General features: G+C 40.3%; 1 protein-coding gene across 2 annotated transcripts; it reads left to right on the top strand.

Moving 5' to 3' along the window:
- Positions 1–1,639: 1,639 nt before the first annotated feature.
- naa25 (N-alpha-acetyltransferase 25, NatB auxiliary subunit) lies at positions 1,640–25,417 on the top strand. Of its 2 annotated transcripts, XM_031301237.2 has the most exons (24): positions 1,640–1,771; positions 6,030–6,115; positions 7,002–7,140; positions 8,313–8,431; positions 8,585–8,659; positions 8,762–8,869; positions 9,068–9,146; positions 9,639–9,750; positions 9,847–9,936; positions 11,030–11,202; positions 11,304–11,416; positions 11,518–11,725; positions 13,881–13,970; positions 14,064–14,244; positions 14,550–14,649; positions 14,757–14,908; positions 15,003–15,128; positions 17,167–17,410; positions 19,138–19,261; positions 21,675–21,740; positions 21,840–21,937; positions 22,023–22,133; positions 22,976–23,116; positions 24,839–25,417. In XM_031301237.2, exons 1-24 carry the CDS (start codon positions 1,714–1,716, stop codon positions 24,959–24,961), a joined length of 2,916 nt encoding a protein of 971 aa, XP_031157097.1. In that variant the 5' UTR covers positions 1,640–1,713; the 3' UTR covers positions 24,962–25,417. The 2 variants fall into 2 exon arrangements, with proteins under 2 accessions (XP_031157097.1, XP_031157098.1); XM_031301238.2 differs by lacking the exons at positions 1,640–1,771; positions 6,030–6,115 and having other exon boundaries at positions 7,004–7,140; positions 8,523–8,659.
- The last annotated feature ends 1,278 nt before the right edge of the window (positions 25,418–26,695 follow it).

Genomic DNA, 26,695 nt, shown 5'->3' with positions numbered 1-26,695 from the left:
TGCAAAATCTGTTTTTTTGTTTTGTTTTTTCTTTTATGTTTTTTCTTTTTTTTTTGAAAGACAAAGATTCACAATGTACTCAATTTTCTCTTTTCTGATAAGGCAACATTCAGGGGAATTAGTAGTGAATGTATTACAATTAGTTCCTTTTTGTTTTGTTATTCACAGCTTCCATGCTGTGACAGAAGGTCTAGACAATGGAAGATAACAGAATATCTAATAAATTTGAACAAATAAGAGAATCAATGCACTGTTTGCTGGTTTTTGTGTCTTAATGTGTCTTTCAGGGAGATTTCTCCTTTTGGATTGTGCTTTTAATCTATTCACCACGCTCACTCAACATAGAGAGATAGATAGAGAGATAGAGAGATAGAGAGATAGATAGAGAGATATGGATGGATAAAGAAATGCTTGTGCCCAAATGTTTTTTTTTATGGTGATATGAACATCCTCCCCCAATGCATAAGAACCATACAGAACCATTGTTCTGTGTTCAGATTAGATTAAATTTATATCTAGCTGTGAACATTCTGGCGTAAAAAAGACAACTCAATAGAAGTGTGTGTGTGTGTATATATATATATATATATATATATATATATATATATATATATATATAAATAAATAAATAAATAAATAAATAAATAAATAAATAAATAAATAAATAAGGCCCTGATTGGTGCATCTGAACAGGGAGCTGTGGATTTTTGCAAATCCCACTACAGGCTGTAGGTGGAGCCAGAGGAGCTGGATTTATTTTTAATGACCTGCTTCATGTAGTTCTACTGGAACATAGGGTCAGTTTCAGCAAATATGACAGAAAGTTAGTTTTAGAAGTCTTACCTACTGCACCTTTAAGTACAGAAACATTACAACATTGTAATTATTAGCATATATAAGGTATCTGACTCCTTGTTACTATAAACATTATTAACTGAAACTAAATGTTGTAGCCACCAGCATAACAAACAATATACCAATAAATGATCATCAAGATGATCTAAAGAAAGGCCATTGTCTTAGCGTCAAAATACACTTATTTCATTTCATTTATTTTTATTTCAAACAAAACTAAAAATACATATACACATACAGCATGTGTATATATATATATATATATATATATATATATATATATACATACAAATACACATACATACACATATATACATGTATATATCTATAAAATAAAAAGTGTGTAGCAACACACCAAATGAAAAAGAACAATATCTATACAGTGTTTACAAGTAATATTAAAAATAATATTACCATTTCTAATTTTAAAAATTTGTCCGAAAAGGAGCAGGATGAAGCCGAAGCTTGTAAAGTTTCCTACCCCTTAAAACACCAAAGTAAAAAACACTTATGCAGAATTTCAGAATACTGTATCATAATTATTGTTGCATTAATGTGTTCATGTCTTTAATGTAGCAACTGGTAAAGGTGGAGCTGATTTTAATAACCTTATTTACTGTTGGGTAGCTTAATCAGGTACTTTAGGTATATTTTGATTTGTACTTTTATATGTAAGTAACATTTTAAATGCAGGACATTTACTTATAACGGTACAGTATTATTTCCACCACTTGCATACATGTAAACTCGTGCTGAGATATTTGACAGCAAGAGAAAAAAAACCCTCCTTTAATCGCTCCTAGAGTCAGCTCACAGTACGCATGCGTGAACATTTACCCAGCAGGTAAACTCTCCACCATGGCGGCGAGAGGCCATGTGCAGGATCCCAACGACAGGAGACTCAGACCCATTTACGGTAAGGACTCAATGGAGAGTTATATATTTAAGCGTGTTTGGATGTTTGGGAGACATCCTTGCGTTGTGTACCGGTGCATGTGTATTAAAGTAGAAGGTGTTGGAGTCGGAGGGCAGCGATGCGGCCCCTCCAGCTCCAACCACGGGCTCTGCTGCCTGCTGCGCCCAATGACAGTGCACCTTACCCGGTCTGCCACCGAGTCGGGGTAGGGCACGGATCTCTGGATGAAACCGTGTGTCCCCTTGTTAAATCCTTTAACAAACCCCGGTGGTGTTAAATCATTGAATGCTGCGGAAATGTTTGTCGTCCAGTTTGGCTCATTCTCAAAGTCGAGCTCCTTTTTTTGCTAACGGTCGCTATTTGACAGCTAGCTAGCATGCTAATGTGTCAGCTAGCCAGGCAGCCCATTGACATGCTCCAACTGTATGAATGTTTAAAAAGAAAAGTTGTTTGTTTATGCGAGTAGTATGTCCGTTGTGATTAGTTGTCCGCGTCCAGTCTGAATCTGTATCTGCTTGTTTATAGCTAGCTCAATGTTACACGGTTAGCTTGCAGTTAGCATTGGGTTCATAATAGTGTAAGGACAATGCTTCACGTTAACTCCATGCTAGCTAGCTAGCTAGCATGGAGCTGTCACAGCTCACGGAACTCTTACAGCCCAGAAAGAGGAGCTGGTACATAACGGATATTCACTGCGCTTTATAAAAGAGCAGTGGTGGAAAAAGTAACGTTATTCATATCCTTTACTTTAGTAAAAGTGCTAAGACCACACTGTGAAAGTACTCGACTACAAGTAAAAGTCCTGCATTCATACCTGAAGTAATAGTAACGTTATGTATGTTGCAGTGAAATGTTCCCTGTCAGTGTTTTCCTCTTCTATCTGAGGTTTCTGGATTAATATTCCCGCTGCATTAATGTTTATGTTGCATTTTACTGCTGTAGATGTTTAAGGTTGTGCTCATTTTAACTCCTTTATATACTGTTGGGTAGTTTAATCTACAGCAATGCATCATGGTCTATAAGATCATCATATGTTTGTAGCGTCGCTGTGCTGTGAGAACCATATATCTCTAAAAAGTTTAAAAACTTTTCATGGCGTCAGAAAAACACCCTGTTTTCAGCTGATTCAAGAGGCTTTTTTAAAGACTTTATTTAGCTTAAGAAGGAGGAGAATGTTCTCAAGACATAAAGGAAGACTTCATCCTTCAGTTTATCACAAACATTCAACATCAACACATCTGGAGATACGAGTTTTCACTGGACAGGAAGAGGTCATCTGAATAGTAACTAAATATGTCATATGTCTATACACATGCAAATGTAGTGGAGTAAAAAGTACAATATTTAGTGGAATTTCAAGGAGCCAGAAATGGAAATACTTAAGTAAAGTACACATACCTTGAATTTGTACTTACATGCTGTACTTGAGTAAATGTGCTTATTTACTTTCACTCACTGGTAAGAACTACGACCTGTTTAATAGTAATGTTGTGATTTTCACAGATCTAAACTGATAATGAACAGGTTTATTGTGAATGTTACTTTGTCAAATTATTCAGGAGCAGGGAGGTTTCGAATCTGCAGCTGAAAAGACATTAAAATGTAGTTTGAAGCCATAAATAAGTAAGCTAGTCTCTGTGTTTTTCATCCATGGCTGGAACTTCAGGGCTGCTTGGTTTGGCCGCACACCATGAACTTCTCAACCCCTGATCCAACTGACAATAAGTCCATGTTCCTCACATTTCTGTAGGCGTTCGTCAACTTCTGGTTCTTCTGTGATGACAGTTTAAACAGAGAGAATAGACCTGACATAATCACAGTGTGCTGTCTGGCACAGTTAAATTTGGCACCCAGCTGTTCTGAGGAGACTGAACTGAGGTGTCTCTGTTTTTATATTCATACACACACACACACACACACACACACACACACACACACACAGTATACGTGCAGTTGAGTGTCCAAAATTCCCCTTAACGTAACCCCATTTGTACAGGTCCTATTCCCTGACCAATCGGCTATCCTAACCTTAACCACTCGAGGTCAAATGCCTAACCCCTAACCAATCGGCTATCCTAACCTTAACCACTCGAGGTCAAATGTCTAACCCCAACCAATTGAGCTGCTTTGTAGGGCGGTTCTTCAGCTAACAATTATTTTCATCATTCATTAATCTGCCGATTTATTTTCTCTTGGGTTACTTTTGTGGTCTAGAAGTTGCAAAAAATGTCGATTTAAAATGGTCTGTTATAGCAATAATAATGTGACTGTGCAATACTGTAAACACATTTTACTATTTATTTTCTTTAATTATACTTATCTGTTGTTTGTAGAGTGTATTGTACTTTTCCCCCTATCCCCTGCTGCTGCAACGGTGTGAATTTCCCTGTTGAGATTTATAAAGGATTTTGAATCTTGAATCTAAAACCCAAGTTAAAGGGTAACTACCATTTCAACCTGGACCCTATTTTCCTATGAGTTTGTGTCTAAGTGACTGATGGGAACAACAATCTTTGACATTGGTCCAGTATTAAGCGAGATCGCTGCAGTCGGCAGCGGCGAAACAAGCTACAATGTAAGTTAATGGGACAATTGTCCAGCTCGTTTTGCCGCTGACAGACTCAGATTAATATTCTAAGTGTCTGACAACATTATGGAAAGGATCCCTTCAGAGATAGACCTTTAAAACCTCTTTGAGACCTTTCTATTTAATCAGAAACAACTCTGAAGTCTCTAGCGCTAAACCCACCAGACTCCATTTAAAAAAAGCAATACTTTGAGAGTGTATAGAGCCAACATGTTTTCACATGTAAATCAGTAAACTGTGTTTATTTGAAATAAAACTAGAGTTGTGTTGGTTGGAAAAGTGGAAAGACGACCCAAAACGGCTTTTCATAGTTTTATTTTGTTTCTGTTGACTTTGAATGAAGTGTATTTTACGATGCTAAAATAACAGTTTATTTACATGGAGTCTGGTGGGTTTAGCAAATGCAATTTCGCGGATGTTTTTATGTTTAAAAAAAGGATTTTACTCTTTAACAGAAAGGTCGACCTCCTTAGAAATCCTTTCCATAATGTTGTCAGACACTTAGAATATTAATCTGAGTCTGTCAGCGGCAAAACGAGCACTTTTGTGAAGGTAAATACAAGTTGGACAATTGCTCCATTAACTTACATTGTAGCTTGTTTCGCTGCTACCGACTGCAGCGATCTCGCTTAATACTGGACCAATGTCAAAGATTGTTGTTCCCATCAGTCACTTAGACACACAAACATAGGAAAATAGGTTGAAAAAAACGGTAGTTACTAGGGGTGGTACGGTTCACAAAATCCACGGTTCGGTTCGTATCATGGTTTTAGGGTCACGGTTTTCGGTTCTGTACGGTTCTTATTTTTTTATTTATTATTTTTTCTTTTAATCTTTAATGTGCTTTAATCGTTAATTCTGCATGTGACGTGACCTGCAGCACTCCACCCGAGGAGCGGTCGGCTCGGCGCCTCTCAAAATCTGACGAATCTTTTAAACTGACCCTTTGTCGATCAAAAAAATAGTATGTCCTATGTAGTATGGCCTATTTCTCGCTTAAAATGTTGTCAGAAACACGTTTCGGGGAACTATTTTAGTAAAATACGGGATCGTATTCAGAACGAGATGCCATTAGAGTCTGTTTTGAAATTCGGGAGCAGCAAGAACCACGTGACGCGTTCGTCCAATCAGCTGCCATGTGTTGTGTTCGTCACGCTCATCCCCATCGTCGTTTCCAGTAAGTTTTTTAACATAGGTGTCGAAAGTGGGCACTACGGCAGTAAGTGGTTAGTGCACGTTAACGGTGTACTGACGAACCTTGCGACGCACACACGCTCCGAACCGAGACAAGCGAACCGAGCGGTTCGGATGTTTTTTCATGAACCGTACCACCCCTACTAGTTACCCGTTAATGCCTTTTTTAAATTGATTTTGTTTGACCAACAGTCCAAATCCCAAATATTACCAGTTTACTGTCCCATTAAACAATGAAAGCCGCAACTCCTCACAACTGAGAGGCCCCATTGAATGTTTAGTACTTGAAATATGACTCAAACAATTATCAAAATGTTCTGTAGCTCAACTAATCAAATAATTGACTAATCTCTAAGAATGACATGGCCATACACAGTCACTATTGCCCATTGCATTCAAACGTATATGTAAGATGAGTTCAAGTCTAATATTTACAGTATCATTAATGTCATAATGTTGTCCCTTGTGTTTCCCCAGATTACCTTGATAATGGCAACAATAAAATGGCAATACAGCAGGCAGATAAACTGCTGAAGAAACACAAGGACCTGCACTGTGCCAAGGTGGGTGACTAAGGAGCAAATCTCACTGAAAACGTGTTTGTTTTCTACTGTTGGCATACGGCTACTCGGATCTAAGAAAATAATGATTAGCCCTGAAATAGTTTGAATACTTGTGAGAATGAATGGATGAAGCTTTTTCTTTTTTGTCTTCCTACATTTGAGAGCCTTTGTTGAATGGTTTTCGCCATATGTGACTTTTAACACCCCTTATGTATGGGTTGCATGCCTGAAGATTTTTCCCACCACGTATTGTTTTTATATGCCTAAAAAAGGTAAAACTATCTACCATTTCAAGAGCAGAATGAAAAGATTAGGCATTAGTCAGAAAATATTCTCCAATTCCATTATTAATTCAATTTTATTTATAGTATCAAATCATAACAAGAGTTATCTCAAGATACTTTACAGATAGAGGTGTGTGTGTGTGTGTGTGTGTGTGTGTGTGTGTGTGTGTGTGTGTGTGTGTAACAAGCATAGTGTGCGCGCTGTGCATAAGCTTAGGAGCATTTTACTAATTTGTTGTTATAATAACAATGAAATGCTGCGCTATTGACTTTAGACCAGGTTGTTGTTGGTCAACGGCACGATCACTTCCCGCTGCCTCAAGAGAGCAATACGCCCAGAATGCACCTGAACACACCTCCCTGTAAGACCAGCAGGCCCCATGGGCGCAGGTGCATTTGCTATTTAAACGACGCGGGCGCTGGACGGGAAACTGACAACTGCGTCGGTCTTAAACTAGCAAAGACACTTGCATCAGGCTTTGCGCCGCGCTGCGCCAGGTGCAATATAGGGCCCAATGTGTGTTGACGCATGCTCAGTTCTTTCTGTCTCTCTTCTGTTCCATCTGTAACTCCTTATTTGTGTCTGTCCTCCCTCCTCTCAGGTCCTAAAGGCCATTGGCCTCCAGAGGACTGGGAAGCAGGATGAAGCCTTCACTTTGGCCCAGGAGGTGGCCACTCAAGAGCCCACTGATGACAACTCGCTACAAGCTCTGACTATTCTCTACAGGGAGATGCATCGTCGTGAGTACACACGCACGCACACACACACACACACACACACACACACACACACACACACACACACACACACACACACACACACACACACACACACACACTAGGGCAAAACAAAAACCAACCTTAGAATATTCGTAAAGAAAAAGGTTAGAATATATTCAAATATCTATTTTTGCGCATTATGTCCATAAGTAACTACTTGTGTAACGTTAGTCCTCTCTCTGGAGTGTGCAGGAGACAGACATGACTCAGCAGATTACACCGTTTGTAATTTGGTCGCAAACTACAGAGCCTCTTGCTATTCCGTGACTATGTCGGACGATGTTTTCTCTGCAGTTAACGATTTACGTTGGCGTCTTTTATGCCGTTTTCTTCTTCTTCGCCCTGGTTGTTTGTTTACTTCCGGTAGCGGCAGCCGCATTATAGAACGTCATCATCACGCCCGCCCGCTCGCTCGCTCGCTTTCCTCTTCCCGACCGACTGGGCTCAGACCAAACGTTTGAAGCAGCGGGCCACACGAAAGATTGCGCGAGACAGATAGCTGCGGTAGGGACATTTTTGTATCTCCTTGTTTTTGTTTTTTTTACTATTCAAATATATACAGTGCTGCTCATAAGTATTCATATCCATGCTAAAGTTGACTAAAAAAATCATCATCATTAGGCTAACTGAAATAAAACCATGCCAATCTCTAGGTATGGTGAAGGGGATGTGATGATGTGGGGCTATTTTAATTCCAATGGCCAAGGGAACTTTATCAGGATGCATAGTATCCTGGATCCATGAAATAACTGGCCTTTAAAAATAAAAATCTGCCTTCCTCTATGGGAATTTAACATAGGGGTGTGTATAATTATGGCCCCTGTATTTTAAGGAAGAACATTTATTTATTTACAATACATTATTAATTCACAAAAAAAATTGGTGTCCTTAAAAGGTCGAATTTTTCCTCATTTTTTTAATTAAGGCATTAAGATCAATTTCCTAAAGATGATTTTTTTTATTCCTCTTTTTAGTCAACTTGACCATGGGTATGACTACTTATGAGCAGCACTGTATATTTGAATTTAGAATATTCGTTGACAGCCCTAACACACACACACACACACACACACATGCTGGTAATAACACTAGAGTGGCTCCATGTTGACTATTGTGCCTGCTGCTGTTCACAGCGGAGTTGGTCACCAAGCTGTATGAAGCAGCAGTGAAGAAGGTTCCTCTCAGTGAGGAGTATCACTCTCACCTCTTCATGGCGTACGCTCGTGTCGGGGAGTACAAGAAGATGCAGCAGGTGAGAAATCCTGCGTCCACACACTGCACATAAACATGCAAACACACATGTCTAACAGCTATGGCTTTTGTGCTCCGTTGGTAATTAAAAGAGATGGACATATAATCAGAATAATGAAGAGGATGTTGATGACTGCATCTTCGCCCTTTACAGGCGGGAATGGCCTTGTATAAAATCGTCCCCAAGAATCCCTATTACTTCTGGTCTGTCATGAGTCTGGTGATGCAGGTATGGGCGGGCTTTTTTTTTTGTTTGTTTTTAACGACACAAGGCGTTCACATTCCCTAAATATTTTCATTATTCTGAAAAACGTGTTATTTGTTGTGTTAGGCCATCTCAGCACAAGATGAAAAACTGGCCCAAACCATGTTCCTGCCTCTGGCTGAACGCATGGTGGAGAAAATGGTCAAGGAAGAGAAGATTGAAGCAGAAGCAGAGGTGAGTAAGGCCCTGATCAGACAGTGTTTCCAATTGCATCTTTTTTTTAAAAATTATTATTATTCTTGCTAGGCAACCACCGTATCACCTGTACTCAGCCTAAGTGTTATTTTTGCTGTGAAGGTAAATGATGTCAGCGGTTTGTTGCTTGTTGTAGGTTGTTTTTACAGTCGTTTCTGGCTTTTTATGTGACTGTAGGTGCAGCTGTATTTTATGATCCTGGAGCGCTTGGGAAAGTGTGTGGAGGCTCTCGAAGTGATCAGGGGCCCACTCGGGGGTAGGTGCATGTGTTTCTGTACTTGGAAAGCCTGAAAGATCACCATCTTGATTTATTTAAGGACAATGCACATTACTCACCACCGCTGTAAATGTGCCGGTGTTAGCCAGTTGGTTCATTTTCAGCTAAAGACCTTTTGGCACGATTTCTTAAAATCAATGAAGTGGCAGATAAATAAATACATGTGACAGCATTGCACATAAATGACAATAACATTAGCAAGATAGTACCCAAGTCATGTAGAGCAACAGAAAGCAGTACAACTGATGAACTTGTATAATAACTTTTACTGTTCATAAGTTGTGGAGCATAAGAACACAAATGAGGAACCCTGTGTTGCTGCTGTGAGCAAAATGTGGTTATTAACAAAGATAAATACAGCGTGAGTAACCCCTAACGTTACTCGAAATAGTTTTGAAGTCAGTCAAATGGTGGTATCACATGTTAAACACAGTTCCGATTCAAATAGCTGATGTGTGCATCGTCCCACAGAGAAGCTGACCAGCGAGCTGCAGAGCAGAGAAAGCAAGTGTATGAAGCTCTACCAGAGACTCCAGCGCTGGCCAGAGTGCAACTCCCTGGCTCACAAGCTGCTACTCAAAAAGTGAGTGATCGGCTCTTTAAGACGAGGCTTGTGTGAACATGGGAGGAGTTCCAGATCGCACACGCACATTACAACCCTGTGTGTTTGTGTTTCTAGCCCTGATGACTGGCAGTTCTACCCCTGCTACTTTGACTCTCTCTTCCACCTGATTGATCAGTCGTGGAGTCCTCCTGAAGAAGGCGAACAGTGAGTAGAAAGGAATCAAGGAATCAAGTTTCCAATCGACTTCATCGATTTGAAAATGCTATTTTCTATCATCTTTAATGATGAAGTAAACAAACGTAATACTGTGGCTGAGAGTTAACACAGGGAAGCATTTGTTTGTGTTTTCACTGGCCTAAAAATCCCTCTTAATATTTATTGTCAAACAGTTCTAGCCAGCAGTTTTGGAAGGTAATGATCAGACATTAGCTAAAGGGGTTTCAGCTTTAATTTTTTTAACATCGACGCGTCACGTTTTATGTCGTATTCAATATCTCCAGATCAATACAGTATGGAGAGTTACTTTTTTTTGGATCTTCCATGCGATTGTAGGACTCCCAGAAGCTTTTTAATCCAGCCTGAAACTCCAGCTTCTTTGTACTATAAATCCATAATTATGAATCCATAAATCAAGTTACGTACTGCTCTGGTTGGTTAGAATGGTTGCTAAAATCTGGGCCGACGGCACAGAGACGCCGAGAGAGAGAGAGAGAGAGAGAGAGAGAGAGAGAGAGAGAGAGAGAGAGAGAGAGAGAGAGAGAGAGAGAGAGAGAGAGAGAGAGAGAGAGAGAGAGAGAGAGAGAGAGAGAGAGAGAGAGAGAGAGAGAGAGAGAGAGAGAGAGAGAGAGAGAGAGAGAGAGAGAGAGAGAGAGAGAGAGAGAGAGAGAGAGAGAGAGAGAGAGAGAGAGGAGAGAGAGAGAGAGAGAGAGAGAGAGAGAGAGAGAGAGAGAGAGAGAGAGAGAGATATTTACACACATTATTTTATTGGTTTATTATGTAGATGTTTTAAAAAAAAAAAACTTTATGATGAAATAAATATACCTATACAAGTAGGTATGTCTCCGTTATATTGGTTTGCCCTCTTATAGACATTAAGTGCACAAATAGATATTCCAACCTCCTGTGTGTTTTTTAGAACGAATATTCAAATGTCATTTTTGGCCAGTTTTGACAGCCCTAGTGCTCTTGTTGTTTACCTCCTAAACTTTGGATGGCAACAAAAGAAAAGAGATTTGTTTCTAAATAAATACATGTAATATTGTCCAGCATTGATGTGCTTCTGTCTGTCTGTCTCCAGCTGTTCGGAGGGTTCGGTACATCACACCGTGGCTGAAGTGGTGAGGTTCGTGGAGGACAGAATTAAAGGGGAGGACGGCAAAGACTCTCGTGCACTCAGAGGCCCCTATTTAGCTCGCCTTGAACTAATTCACAGACTGAGAGAAAGGGGCTGTCCCGAAGAAAGTCTGTTAGGTAAAACACATGGACTGTACAAACGGTTGCTTTTGCCCTGTTCTTGACTTTCACCCTTTGCCAGGTGCTTCAGACTGTGACTTTCATGTGGCTTTAAACAGGTGAGCCTTTAGAGCTAATGGTGCAGTTCTTTGGGAAGTTTGGAGACAAGCCCTGCTGCATCACCGACCTAAAAATATACCTCCATCTGCTCGCTCCCGAACAACACGTGCAGGTGAGTTCCAGCAGCATTGTTGAAATTGACGCTCGTGACGGTGAAGGGTTGGGCTGTGAAACACATTCCTCTCGTGCCAACTGTTTTTTTTTTTTTTTTAGTTCATTAACCGTCTGAGCGAAGCGGTCCCACTGGGGGAGCAGGGAGAGGAAGGGTTTGCTTTTCCAGAGGACACCAAGGCGCTGCAGAGGCATTTGTGTGTGTGTCAGCTGAGTCGAGCCCTCGGGCTGCATCACGCCCTCGACGTGGAGGGGAAACTGCGGCTCATCACGGAGCTCAAAGCTCACTATCATCATGGACTGAAGTTTGGTAAGAACATCACTTGTATTCACTCTTAAACCTTTTAGCACAGAAGTTTGTTCAGGATCAGATTGTATTCAGAGCAAAGAGGCATGCAGTCACCTAAACCACACCGATTTTATGTATTCAAAACGTAGTGTAAATGTGTTTGATGCTCAGTGATCAGAAACGTGGTTCATTACCACTTTTGTTCTTGTAACGTCAGTGCTTCATCTAGACTGGGTAAACCAGCTCAGGCTGGAAACCTGTACGTTTATCTATCCTGCTTCCGTTACAAATCTGCGGGGACCAATCACAAACTGGCTTATCCACCTGGCGCGCTATTGGCGGGTTTAACATGATGGCGCTAGAGAAGCGACGGCAAGCAGCTTTTTGTTTACATTCAACGTGGCGGCCACCGAAGCGCAGCAACCCGTTGATGCCGCTGTCGCTGCTCTTTTAAAAGATTTCAAATTCAAGTTTTCTCTGAAAACGGGAACAGAAACTTGCCCTTGAACAATTCCTCCAAAAGAAGGATGTGTTTTCCTTGCTAACGACCGGCTTTAGTAAAAGCCTTATTTACCAGCTAGCCCTGCTGGTGGGTTAAAAGAATAGAGCTAAGCTCAAACCCCGTTGTTGCGCAGTACGTCACCCTGATCGTTGGTCTGATTGGTTGAAGGACTATCCCACTGAGGACAGTCATCTGAACTATGCCCGTTGATCCCGCCTCTTGTGCGGTAGAAAATACAGAGCAGACTCCCCAGACTAATGTTCAATCTTCAAAGATAGAGCTTGGTCTGGTGATAGCCAGACTACGCTTCATCACCATCATGGCAGGAAATCAGTAATGTTTATTTTTTTCGTGTTTTCTTCTTTTGCACATTGTTGTTGCGTTTCCAAAGCATTTCGAGAATGACAACATTTTGAGTAAAGCGTTGGCAAATTATACTGGCAACAGAAAGCAACACAGCCAACTTGTTGCTCTTTGTAATTTACTGTTGAGTGACTCTGATGGTTCGATACATGTTAGACAGGAGATATTCAGAGGTAGAAAGGAAAGCAAAATGGTGACAATCTGAGTGTTTTATAGTTCTCTTTTCGCTTCTCTCCATCACTGCCTCTTCTTTTTCTTGTTCACCTCTTGTCTCGTTTTTAAAAAAGAAACATTTTTTAAGACTGATTTGAGAAGTTTGTTACGTGACCTAGTTTAAACATCAATAAACGGGGCGACCTCTAGCTCACCCAGTAAGAGCGTGCGCCCCATGTAGGCTGAATCCTTTGCAGCGGCCGTGGGTTCGAGTCCGACCTGCGGCCCTTTGCCCACCTTTCCTGTCTATCCACTGTCACTGCAAAATAAAGGGAGAAGCCCCAAAAAATAATCTACAAACAATCGCTGCTTGCACACAAGTTCTTGCAACCTCAACACTTATGTGTGTGTGTGAATGTTCAGTGCTGCAGACCAACTGGAGCAGGGACTGTATTTATGCAAGGACCTAAATTAAGAACTCTGTTTTCCTTCTCAAAATGCACGTATAGCTCCAGAGTTTTTGGAAAGGAGCGTTCAGGCACCTGCAGCTTCCTTTGTGTTAGAGCTGACCATGCAGAGGTGTTCAGTGGGGTTGATCTATCGGGACTGTGCCTGTGGTGGTCATTTACTGTGTCTTTTTTTTTTTCAACTCTTCATGGCAAAAAGAAAGGGTTTACACCTTTTTTTTGAGAAATCTTGACAATGCTTGAAACTAACACTCCTTGCAGACAGAATCAAAGTCATCCAGTTTTCGGGGCGGCCTCTAGCTCACCCAGTAAGAGCGTTCGCCCCATGTTGGCTGAGTCCTGCAGCAACTGCTGCCCTTTGCTGCGTGTCATCCCCCATCTCTCTCCCCCTTTCCTGTCTATCCACTGTCACTATCGAATAAAGGGAAAAGCCCCAAATAAATAATCAAAAAAAAAAAAATCAAGTTTCCAATCCTCAGTAAGCCATTCACATGCAAAACACGTGTGGAAATGTTCTTGTTGCGTGTACTTGTTTATGTAGCGACACATTTGCATATGGAAAGGAGCAGGGTTTGTGTCTTTGTGGTCACTGAACATATGGCAGCATTAGCACCTGACGTAAAATTTAAAACCTTGTCCCAAACACCAATTTTATGCAACTCAGATGTTGGCTGATATCTGTGTTTCCCAGGGAAGACCGCTCTGAAGACGGAGCTGCAGCATTCTGATATGTATTGTCTCATGGTAGCGCACGTATACATCGACTTATGGAAGGAGACGGGTGAGTCTTTCTTTCTCTTGCCCTCTCTATCTCTCTTGCCAGCGACTGCGTCTCTAAACACGTTGCTCTGTGGTGGTGGTGTTGTTGTTGCAGAGGATGAGAACATGGTGTGGCAGTGTTTGGGTGTCCTCCAGGAGGGTCTGTCTCTCAGTCCCTCCAACGCCCAGTTCAAGCTGCTGCTGCTGCTCGTCTACTGTCACCTGGGAGCCTTTGAACCCGTGGTGGACCTCTACTCCAGCCTGGATGCCAAGCATGTACAGCACGATACCATAGGGTCAGTACAAATACACAGTTACCTTTTTTTTTTTATTTTAAATGCATCTGTGCCGATATTTATCAAGCGTCTCAGAAAGTACTCGGATTATAACAGAGCATTATTGATGAAGATGATATGTGTATAGGCAAAAGATATGGGTGACTAAACCATCCTGGTTGTTTTATGTGAAAGTAATTAAGAGTTTTTGGCCGGCTATAACCGATGGGACTTTGGGATGTTTGATAAATACAAGCCCAGGCCAGTGTTCTATTATCAGCAAGAGATTTAAGTGTAAAATAAGTTGTTTTTGTTTTAATTTCCAGGTTTCTGTTAACACGCTACGCTGAGTCATTGGGTCAGTTTGCTGCAGCCTCCCAGTCCTGTAATTTCTCCCTCAGGTTTTTCCACTCTAACCAGAAAGATGTAAGTCCATCCCGCTTTGGATTTTGGATTTCGGACACTTTTAAAGCCGGGGGGGTCACGTGTGTTTTTATGTCATTTATCTCTCCTTCTCTCGTCCTGCCCACCAGACCTCAGAGTATATCATCCAGGCGTATAAGTACGGAGCTTTTGAGAAGATCCCAGAGTTCATCGCTCTCAGGAACAGGTTGAACCAATCGCTGCACTTTGCCCAGGTCCGCACCGAGAGGATGCTGCTGGACCTGTTCCTCGAGGCCGATATGTGAGAATATACTCCAAACATTAAGCCCTGAATTATAGAGCCGTGGAGTTCTTCATTTTAGATGACGTGGGTTTTTCTTCAATTTGTCTTCCAGCGTGTTGAGTCTGGACGAGAGTGTGAAGGCCATGTCTTTGTGTCCAGAGGAGGATGACATCCCCTGGGATACCATGAGGGACAACAGAGACCTAACCGTTTTCACCAGCTGGGACCCTAAAGACAGGTATTTTTTTTTTTTCAGAAACGAGGCACTTTTAGTCCTGATATCCAAAGTAAGTGTCAAGTGTTGGCACCTGATTTTGTCTCGCACCGCTCCACATAGCACTCAGACTACTGTAACAGTAGCTGTTGTTATAGCAACAGAAGATGCTCTCTGCTCCTTTTTGGAATCAAAACCTGCCTTTTTTTTTTTTTTTTAACTACAAAAGCGCCCTAGTCAACTTTTTCATTCCAAAAAAGATGATGAAAGTGTGATCATGGCCTAAAAAGTATTTATAACCTTGTTACTAAACCTGAAGTCTCTCTCGCAAATGCTTTCAGTTTAGTCTCAATATTATCAGGATTTGTTATTATAGAAACATTTGTTATTAATTCGTCCTCCATCTTTAATCGCAGCACAAGCAGTCGCCCTCTTTCTCTGGCTACGCTCTCAAAGCTCATTGGAGCTCCGGTCAAAGTTCATCATATGAAAAATGTTCAGAGCCTGATGTCATTCTGCTCTGTTGTTATACAACAGACTCACCTTCGTCAGTAAAACCCAGTTATTTCCAAACAGTTTGAACGGAACCTCTCACCCACCGTCATCTTGCTTCTTCACTCACTTGTTTCCTGAAATACTGTTTTACTGTCTGTATTTAGTTTGATACGAGCAGCCAAAACGTTAACGCAAAACTGTTCCATAGGTGACAGGGTACCCGCGGGGTCTTAAAAGTAAAAACTAATTCCAAAAATAAGGCCTTTTAAAAGTATTACATTTTGTTTACAAAGGTCTTCAACTTTTTCTTGTCCTTTTTTTTTTTTTTTTTTTTAGAAGGATTAAATAAATGCCCTAAAGTCAAATAAATATTTTGTGTGGGTAACGTTTATTTTGTATTTTTAGTTTCATAGCATAAGAGCTCTGAATGCGACAAATATTTTATTTATTTTATGTTATTGGAGTACCAAAATGTTTTGTTAAATTCAAGTAAAGTTACTTGGTAAATACTGTGCTGTCAAACGATTCAAATATTTAATCGCGATTAATCGCATTAATGTCATAGTCAACTCGCAATTAATCACACTTTTTTTTAATCTATTCTAAATGTCCCTTGATTTCTTTTTGTCCCATTATTTTTTTTTCTCATCTTAATGCTCTTATCAACATGATACGATACTTTTAAAACTGTGCCTGAACCGAAAGATATCTATCTATCTATCTATCTATCTATCTATCTATATATATATATATATATATATATATATATATAAATTTACGCCGATAAAATGGGTTTGCGTTAACGCCGTTAATAACTGACAGCACTAGTAAATACTTAAAATCCACACAGATTTTTCCATTATATATCCAGGAAGTTGGCATTAAATTTCATCCTAGGTGGTATTAAAAGGTCCTAAAAAGTCTTAAATTTACTTTGGAGAATCCTGGGGGTACCCTGGGTGAAGATTTAAACGCTTGACAGCCTACATTATTCCTTCTCTGATAATAAACGTAAAAGATGACGTTAACTTTACACCCACAGCCGATGTTACCTTTAACGTTAGCTTCCCTTTAAATGAATGCTGACTTGCCTCTTTTTGTGTTTTGTTTTTTTCCCCCAGCTGTTTTGTTGCCCGTCTTGTCTGATTTCAGTGGGATTATGGATGCGTTTAGTCCATTAATCTGTTTATGTAATGTTAGCTAACTGGTAGCATTAGCTTACATTACTGACAGACATGATGTTACTGAAATGCAAGATGCTAAATCAACTTCTGAAGAGCTATTTTGCCAATCGGGAGCAAACAATGTGTGATTCCACAGATGAAGGCAGATCGTTGAATACATCTGCATTATAACAGTAATTAAGTCCGTCTCACATAATCATTTTTGTTTGTATTCTTGAAAAACATTGTTATACATTTTGTAACAGTTAATTTGTTTTCAAAGGTCACCTTTTTTTATTTAGATTTAGTCTCATTTTCGTTGTGGAAAAAAAGGTCGGCAACAAATAATTGTCGCCATAGTTTTCATAGCCCAAAATCAACCCGTGTGCCTCTTCCTCCCGCAGAGAGTTAACCGCCGAGCACCGGCGTCGGTCTCTGGAGGAGGAGTCCGTCTGGCTGAGGTTACGCTCTCTGACACTTCGCGTCCTCGCCTCCTTGGCCGCGCCGGGACACACGCCGTCGCAACAGAACTCTGAGGCGGTCCACGAGAACGGAGTCGGAGACAAGAGCTCGGTCCTCAGCAGCCTGCTCTCCCAGCTCAACCAGACCCTGCAGACTGCCGCTCAGATCACAGAGAAACGCATACAGGTACGTTGACCACACAGGGAGCTAGGGCTGGGTACCCAATTCAATACTATTCAGGCACCGAACAAATTGCCTCCAAAGTAAGTAAATATTATCAGCGTCAGTGGGCCAATATGCATGCATATTACGCAGCATGCTTCTACCAAGATCTAATAATGTTTTGTCTGGATTAGACCACCAAACACTGAAGAAAATCATAACACAAATCCAATTCAATATTCTTTATCTTGTTAAATTGTACTATGTACTGTAACTCAGAATTACAGTCAATTACAAAAAAAAAATATATTGTGACAAATTTTACATTAATCAAAAATCTAAATACACAAAAATATACAAGGTGCCTGCGGACATCGGAGAGTAAGGTACTTAAACAAAAAAATGTAAGACTAAAAGTAAAGAAATTCAATACTGATTTTCAGGTTAATCATGCAGGGTAAGAATAGGATCCATGACAAGGTAAACGTTAGGTTCATAGGCTTTGTAGGCTATAAAAACGGATTTTAATGTGAAAATATCAAACATGTTTAACAAAAAGAAAAATACATAAAGGCAGCTAAAATGTTTATGTTGGAATTAAAACCCCAGAAGTCAGAGGCCAATAAGCAGTAATGCTCCTGATAAGATCTAATAACGTTTGTGATTGGCTGACGTTACACGTCGCAGAGACACACAGGAAAGACTCCATGTTACACAGAGACGTAATAGGAGCTGAATAATACATAAAAAGATTTGTGTAATCTTGTAATTTCTTTTTGCTTTATAAAATGGGTATCGAAAAATGTATCGTTAAGGAACCGGTATCGAAGGCACGGTATTGTCACCGCTGTTGAACATTTTTGAACGATGCCCAGTCCTACAGGAAGTACATGTTTGTGAAAGATAAGTAAAAATCAATCTCGCTGATTCACTCGTCACACGTACAAACATTAACACCAGCCGACATCCGTCTCATACATAATTACTCAATAATATCACGAGAAAATCAGCTACTAACATTTCTATGTAACCCAATTGTGTGAGCATATTTTTTTTTTTATTATTATTATTTTTTTATTATTATTTATTGAAGATGTCTTTTTCTTTTATTTACTTAGATATTTGAATTATATATGTATGAATCTGCAGACTCATATTTGAGCTTGTCGGGATGTATGGAAATTTGCTCGGGGTCCAGTACCTGTGGGTGGGGGGCACTGGGGAGTTGTTTGGGTTGTTTGTATAGACAGGAACTAGACTTGACTATTTCATGTGTGAATTGTATATCTTTTGTTTGTTATATTTGAAAATAAAAGAGACCTTGATCAAAAAAAAAAAAAAGGGATGAGAGACTGAGAAACTGTTAGACTTCACACATTCACAGGGATTTGTCCACATTTGAAATCGGGACAGAGAAGGTAACAGATCTGTTCAGTCGGTTTGAGTCATTTTTTAAAGAAAGAGAGGTTAAAATTCTCCAATTCCAGCTTCTTAAATGTGAATATGTTGTAGTTTCTTCTCTCCTCTGTCACAGTAAACTGAATATCTTTGAGTTGAGGACAAAACGAGACATTTGAAGACGTCATCTTGGAAACCCTGATCCACATTTTGCACCATTTTCTGACATTTTACAATCCAAACCAACTAATCCATTTATTCAAGGAAATAATTGACAGAGTAATCGCCAATGAAAATAATCGTTAGTTGCAGCCCTAGACGTTGCTGTAATGATGTTTTTTGTTGTACTGCAGTATCCATTCCTGGGCCCCCCCTCCACCCGCCTGGCCCCCGCTCTGTCCAGTGGGAGCTGTCAGTGCCAGGCTGCAGCCCTCCAGCTGTCTGTCCACCTGCAGGAGCTGGAGACCGTCTCACTCGGTAAGAAGAGATGGAAGATCAACAATTAGGGCTGAACGATTTAGGGAAACAATCTATAATTTAATTTAATGTATACTCTATTGATCCCCAATGGGGAAATTACAATTTACACTCTGCTGTTATTACACACCAGTGTGTCCTTTTAGGATTTTTTTTTTTTTTAGCAGTGGGGGCAGGTCTCTCTGATCAATAGTCGACTCGGAAGAAAGCGAACGTTTTGACAATAAACTCCATCAACACAACAGTATGTGGAGTTAAACTGGACGGGCCCAATAACCTCTGACTAGTTTAAAAGGCAACCGCGACTACATTGTGCGCCTGCCCCATTTCTGATACCGTGGCGGCAGAAATTTTGCCATGGCGGGCCGCCACTACAAAATCTACATAGAGGAAACACTGCACACTACACACAGGCCTGAAATACACACACACACACGTGCTCACGTCCTTTGCGTGCACTAATGGAGAGATGTCCGAGTGAGTGGGCTGTGACTGCTGAACAGGCGCCCTGAGCAGTTGGGGGGTGGAGGTGTGGTTTGGTGGTTCGGTGGTTCGGTGCCTTGCTCAAGAGCACATTGGCAGTGCCCAGGAGGTGAACTGGCATCTCTCCAGCTACCAGTCCACCTCGGTACTTCGGTACATACGGGGACTTGAACCAGCGGTTCCCCAACCCAACTCCCTACGGACAGAGCTACTGCCGCCCCACCAATCTAATTGCGATCTTTCTGCCAGATATTGCGATTACAATTAGATTTTTGATTTTAAAATTATTTTTTTTTTTATCTAAAGTTCAATATCCACTGTGTAACAGATAAAACATTATAACATGAGACACCATCAGAACTGCTCTATATTCTTATGCAGGGATGAGAACATGCGTATGAGTGTTTTTCTTTTAATAAGCATGAAACATTGAACAGTCAAACACAACAACACAAACACAGAACATTTATCACAAAAGTTGCCTCAGTTCAGTTGATGCATCTACACACATATATATATATATATATATATATATATATATATATATATTAGGGCTGTCAAATGATTACATTTTCTTAATCGTTGATTTTCTATAGTTAATCGCGATTAATCACATGTTTTATCACATGATTAAAATTCTATTATTTTGCATTTCAGAACAGTTTTTAAGTCCATATTAACAATGGAAAGCCATTCTTACCAGTGGATCTTGATTGGGAATCAAATGAATGCAAAGAAAATGACTTTATGAACTTGATTTTAAGATTTGTATTTGTTTATTATGTATTTAATCTAGTCACACATTTGAATTTAACAATAACTTTGAATGCACCACGAGGCTGTAAATTACCAGTTTCATTGAACGCACCGTCTGTGTTTTTCCGACAACAGCAGCTGTAGATTGTTACATCCCGGTGTTGGATCCTCTACAGTGAAATACAGACAAACTTTACACCGTTTAGCGTTAGCTGTCAGCATTGTAACCGTGTTTAATCCAGCTACTAGCTAACGGTAGGCTAACGTTAGCTGCTGTCGAGTATAGTGTTAACTAGCTAACGGTAGGCTAACGTTAGCTGCTGTCGAGTGTAGTGTTAACTAGCTAACGGTAGGCTAACGTTAGCTGCTGTCGAGTATAGTGTTAACTAGCTAACGGTAGGCTAACGTTAGCTGCTGTCGAGTATAGTGTTAACTAGCTAACGGTAGGCTAACGTTAGCTGCTGTCGAGTGTAGCGTTAACTAGCGTCACGTGCAGCGATGTTTCTGTTTCCTGTAACGTCTGTTTCAGAGCATCAGAGAGAAGTGCAGACATATCCGCGTTGCTATTCCTGCAGCAGCAGGATGTGTTACGAGGAAGTACGGCAAAATAGTAACCTGTTAGGCATGACGCAAAGCCGAGTGAAGTGAAAATAAATTAATAAATGGCGGCATGCGATTAATACGATTTAAAAAAAAAAAAAAAAAAAATAGAATGCATTATGTTTGACCCTTAATCGCATTGCGATTAACGCGTTAATTCTGACAGCATATATATATATACATACATACATACATACATACATACATACATACATACATACATACATATACACACACACACACCTTCTACCGTCATGTTAAATAAAGTAAGTAAAGTAATAGGAAATGGAAATAGGACATTTCTGTAAACAATCTGTGATATGTAACATTATTCCAGCATTTATCTTATAAAAAAACAGTAAATAAAATAATAAAAAGAGGAATAAAAAAATGTTACACCAAACATTCAGTTAAATATTGCACATTTGATTAATTGCGGTCTTCACGATTAGCCAATCGCATTCTTTCAAATCTCGATTTCGGTTTGAAAGCGACGAATCATTCAGCCCTATCAATGCTGTTGCCTTAATCTTTTACACTCACCTTCGTCTTGCTTTCTTTTTCCCCTCCTTAGATGAGTCGTCAGAGCTTCAAACCCAGATCTGTAACGGCTTCATATCATTAGTAGTTCAGCTTCAAGGTGAGTTAGCAGCTGGATCTCTAACGCTCTAGCGCAGTGAGCCTGCAGACGTTCATCCTGTGTCTGACATGCTTCATGTTTTCTTCTCTCTCTGCACAGAAATACTGAATAAATGCAAAGGGGATGTATTGGAAATGAAAGACAGCAAATTAAAAACCCGGCCCTCCTTATTAGAAAACCTAATCTTCTTTGTTGAGGTGAGACATCTCCGCTTGCACACGGTGTCCTGCCTACTGTGTTCTGGATCTGATGTGTTTAACATGCTGATGTTATTCTGCACAGACGGTGTGCATAGTCTTGTGGATGGCTAGTCACTGTGCCAAGATCCTCCGACCACTCAAGACTAGTCTACAGAAGAAGAAGAAGAAGAAAAAGGATACAAACACAGCTCTGGTACAGTTCCCCCCCCCCCCCTTTTTAATCCTCCTCTTAAACATCCATGCATGTGGCTTAAGCAGAAAAAAAAAGTCTGGGAGTGCTCGGAAGTTCAAAACCAATCATGAAGGTGCTCTTTGGAAAAGGGAACACAAAACTTTGAAAGAGAAAAAAGGTCCAAGGTTCTTGAGGGCCTGAAGAAGGTCATTTTGTGCCGATACGCGTGGGTTGCTGCCCAGTTCTATTTTTAATGTAAGATTTCAATATAAAATAGCCATTTAAAGGAACACGCCAACTTATTTGACTGCATAAACTCCAGTACTTCCCGATACTGATACCAGCGTTTTAGGCAGTATCGGAGCCGATACTGGTATCGGTATCGGAACATCTCTAGTTATATGAAAGGAATAAATAAAAAATAGAAAACTTATGCCACATATATTAAAACAACAACAATAAAAGAGATCAAAATCACAAGCCACTGCCAGTGAGCAAACGTCAGTATCAGCGAATGGCTAGGCTGTAATTCCATTAAACTGTGCTTGATTAACAAGAATTGATAAAGCCTGGAATGAGTTTTAAAAAAAAAAAAAAGGTCCCAATGCTTTCATAAACCTTGCATTTGAAGTGGAGGTACACTTTTGGGTTTTAGTTTTGGAATGTTTTACATCGTATGTATGTGTTAAGGGAATAAGGGGGCTGAAAAAAGAGAGGGATACATCTGTGATGTGCTATGTTGTTAATCTTGTGCCTTTCTCAATAAAAAATTGATTTTAAAAAAAGAAAAAAAAGAAAAGAGGAACCCAGTAATCTGTAGTTCCCTCGCTGACCTGATGGCTGCTGATGTGTGTCTCCTGCAGCCGGCGGTGGTGTGTGGCTTCCAGGAGCTGACGGGGAGCTTGCAGGACCTGCTCACCCAGGCGTTGGACTATATAAAGGGGCAAGAGACTGGCGTGACGGCCCTTAAACTGGCCGGTTTAAGCTTGGAAGGACACACAGAGGTGAGTGTGCCGACACAGGAACAGTTTTGCTTTCCCTCCTTTCATTACTTCTATCAACACATTTCCTTTTTTATTCAAAGAGAAACAACACAAAGGTAAATGGAAGCTCCTCACAGCTCCTCCTGATTTCATTGAAGCATTGGATCAAATCAAGAAAGGAACACGGAGCGGAATATAAACTGTTCATCTGTTTTTGCTACAGATTAACTATTTATTTATAGGAGAGAAGCTGCTCTTGGTCTTTGTTTTGTTTTTTGCCCTCTGGTCCTCTTTGGAAAATCCCCTTCTGTATTTTCTGTGGATACGTTCAGTTGACTTCCTGCCTTGAATGGAAAGAATATTATGTTTTGAAATAGTATAAAACCGGCGCCCGGGTAGCTCAGTTGGTAAGAGCGCACGCCCATATATAGAGGTTTACTCCTCGACGCGGCGGCCGCAGGTTCGGCTCCGACTCTGACCTGCGGCCCTTTGCTACATGTCAATCCTTCTCTCTCTCTCTCTCTCTCTCTCTCTCTCTCTCTCTCTCTCTCTCTCTCTCTCTCTCTCTCTCTCTCTCTCCCCCCCCCCTTTTATTTCTTCAGCTGTCCTGTCAAAATAAAAGCCTAAAATGCCCAAAATAATAATCTTAAAAAAGAAAAATTGTTATAAGACCGGAATAAAAGTAACAGTGCAGGGTAAAGGCTGATTTATGGTTCTGCAGAGGCTCCACGCAGAGCTTTCTGGTGTCTTTCCGGTTCGGGTATCCATCCTTTAACGGTGAAGGATCCGGCGTATGGTCGGTATCTCCACGTACCTACGTACATACCCACGGCATCGATTTGGCGCAGAAGCATAAATCAGCCTTAAGTAATGAACAATTAATTAAAAATGGCAGCATCAAACCGAAAATAGGGCCGCACGATACGAGGAAAATATGTGATAAGCGATAATGTTGTTGAATATCGCGATAACGATATTACTTGGGATAATTTAACAGATATTAAAATGTACTCAGTTCTGCATTTCTGCTGCTTTCAGTATTCTTCTACAATAGAACAAATCGCTTGTTGGATTTAAAACAAATAAAAGGAAATCGTTTCTAACATTCTTTTATTGAACAAATTAAAGATTGAATTGACAATAACAGGCCCCACTAAAAAAGAATGAGTTACACTTTAAAGTGCAGTTTTCTACACTTATTTTCTTTCAACTAACATAAAAAATCTCGTAGTGTCTAGTGCAATATGTCGCAACCTTTCACGATATCTATATTGCGCCAGTTGATATGCGATAAAAAAACGATATATTGTGCAGCCCTAACCGATGCGACCGGCCTGTCGCAATATGCAATAAATCAATTAATCGCATGATAAATAAAAATGAGCTCGATAATTTTTAAATGGAAATTATTGCAGCCTGAAAATAATTTCCATTTTATTCCTTGTTTTTGATTGTTTTGTTCATTTATTGAGGATATTTAAAATGTCTTCCAGTTCCAGTGTTAAATGTTCTTTAGAAATAAAAGTTGATTGATCTTTGAAAAGGCGTACCTGCATTATTATGCCATTATCATTATATCAGATGAAAATGGTCTCAGAATGACAATATTATCGTTTTATCGCAATCATTTCTGGGATTATCGTCCAGCAAAATCTGTCTTCAGCCTTGATTTAAAAGTTTTTCAGTTGCAGTTTTCACCGTGCATGGTCAGCTGACGGGCTCCCTCTGTGTTGTGTGTTTCAGGAGGAAGCGTCGTTTATGAAGGCTGCTATGGACAAGGTGCAGAGCAGTTACCTGCGCTCCCTACAGGAGGTGGGAGATCTGCTCAAGAAGAGAGCAGAAACTATAAAGAACCTCAAGATCTGAACACCATCCCACACCCCCCAAAATGCAGATGACTTTACCCCCACCATCAGCCTCCCACCCCCCCCGCCACCCGCCACCCTTAGACCACCGTCTGTCGGCCCAACAGCTAACCTCCTACTCCTACAACCCGCTCGAGCGCACAGTCGTCACTGACCTCCTTCCTTCCCTGCGTATTTCTCAACTCAGCGTTTGTGAGATCTCCAATCTGGATTTTTTTTTTTTTTTTTTTTCCACTTCAACACACAAACGCAACCCCGCACACACACCACTGGAACATTTGCAACTCTTAGAGCACACAAGCTTGTAAGTAAACTCATGAATTTATACAGCAGTTATAAGTCAAAATGAGGAAAAATAGTCATGCTCCTTTAAAAAGAAACCGAGCAAATTAGAGAAAAAAAAAAAGAAGGAATGAGCAGTTTTTAGATGAACTAATCTAATAAATTATTGTACATAGTAAAGAGCAACTACCACAACTCTCCTGGACTGAGTGAGAATATAAGACACAATAAACCACTACTCTGTTTGTCAGTTATGTTTCCTCTTTTTATTCCTTTACTTAGTTTTTCTGGTGAGAACAATCAAAGTAACACACATACCTTGGACTGTTAACACTAAGTAAGGAAAGTTACTTCAACGTGCTGCTTTTCCAGCTGTATCTCTCCGTCAAGAGCAAGCAGGCACAATTTTGCATTGAACTGAAGCACTCTTTGGAAATATGGACACCTGGCCACCTGCAGACTGAAGTTTCCCCATCACGGTCATGTCTACTTCTTCTTTTGCTTTGTGTATCTTGTGTGCTGCTTTGAAAGTGGAGCCCCCTCTGTAGTTGCAGTATTATAAAGAGCAGTGGTGGGATCAGTTAAAGGACCTTTTATTTTCTTCTTTTTTTTTTTAAAGTCTGCCACTTTCGTTTCTTTTCTTATTCTTTTTAACCCCCAGTAGAAGTGGTGCTTGTAAACATGTCCACTGTAGAGCTGGGCGATACAGAAAAAATCAAATATCACGATATTTTTGACCAAATACCTTGATATCGATAACGCAACGATATTGTAGTGTTGAGTTTTGGTGCTTTCACAAAATAATCATCAGTAATGATGGATATGTCTAAGTGGGTAAAGGCAAATAATAGAACAGTTACAACAGTCTGGTAAGTTCCTGTAAGACTGGTCTGATTACAGTTATTTAAGAGACCACGTGTGATTATCTTCACCATGAACAATGTTTTTCTTCTCCAGTCATCCACGATATATCACTGCAGGCATGGACAGTCTTTCTAGCTAAAAGCATCAGTAGGGAATGCAAGGAAATCATGATAACAAAGTGCAGACATTAATATAATTTGTTAGAATGCATGTTTTTGGAATACAGTGTGTTCTTGTTCAGTCCAGACCAGAACATTAAGAGGGGTTTGTCTCACTTTGACCCACATCTGATAGTACAGACATTACTATAGTTGCATTAATCCACGATGCAGCTCTGTAGAGTTATTATATTCTGGGGGATTTCCTTTCCGTCATTTAAACAGCTCAAACCCAGACACAGGTGTGTTTCCCAGACAACCATTGGACCTAATTGTAAATAAAAGCGTTGAAGCAGCATTTTCAGAGTTGAGTGTGAAAGGATATTGGTGTGTTTTTTTCTTAAAAGCAGCTGCAGTAGATGCCATAACATTTGTCCTGTGTTCATGTTTTTTTGTCATTCCTGTTTAAGACCCCCCCCCCAACAAAAACA

This window comes from Sander lucioperca, chromosome 14 (assembly GCF_008315115.2).
Source record: "Sander lucioperca isolate FBNREF2018 chromosome 14, SLUC_FBN_1.2, whole genome shotgun sequence".
NCBI lineage: Eukaryota > Metazoa > Chordata > Actinopteri > Perciformes > Percidae > Sander > Sander lucioperca.
Note: the sequence above shows the minus strand (reverse complement) of the source record. Positions and strands in the feature narration are given on the sequence as shown.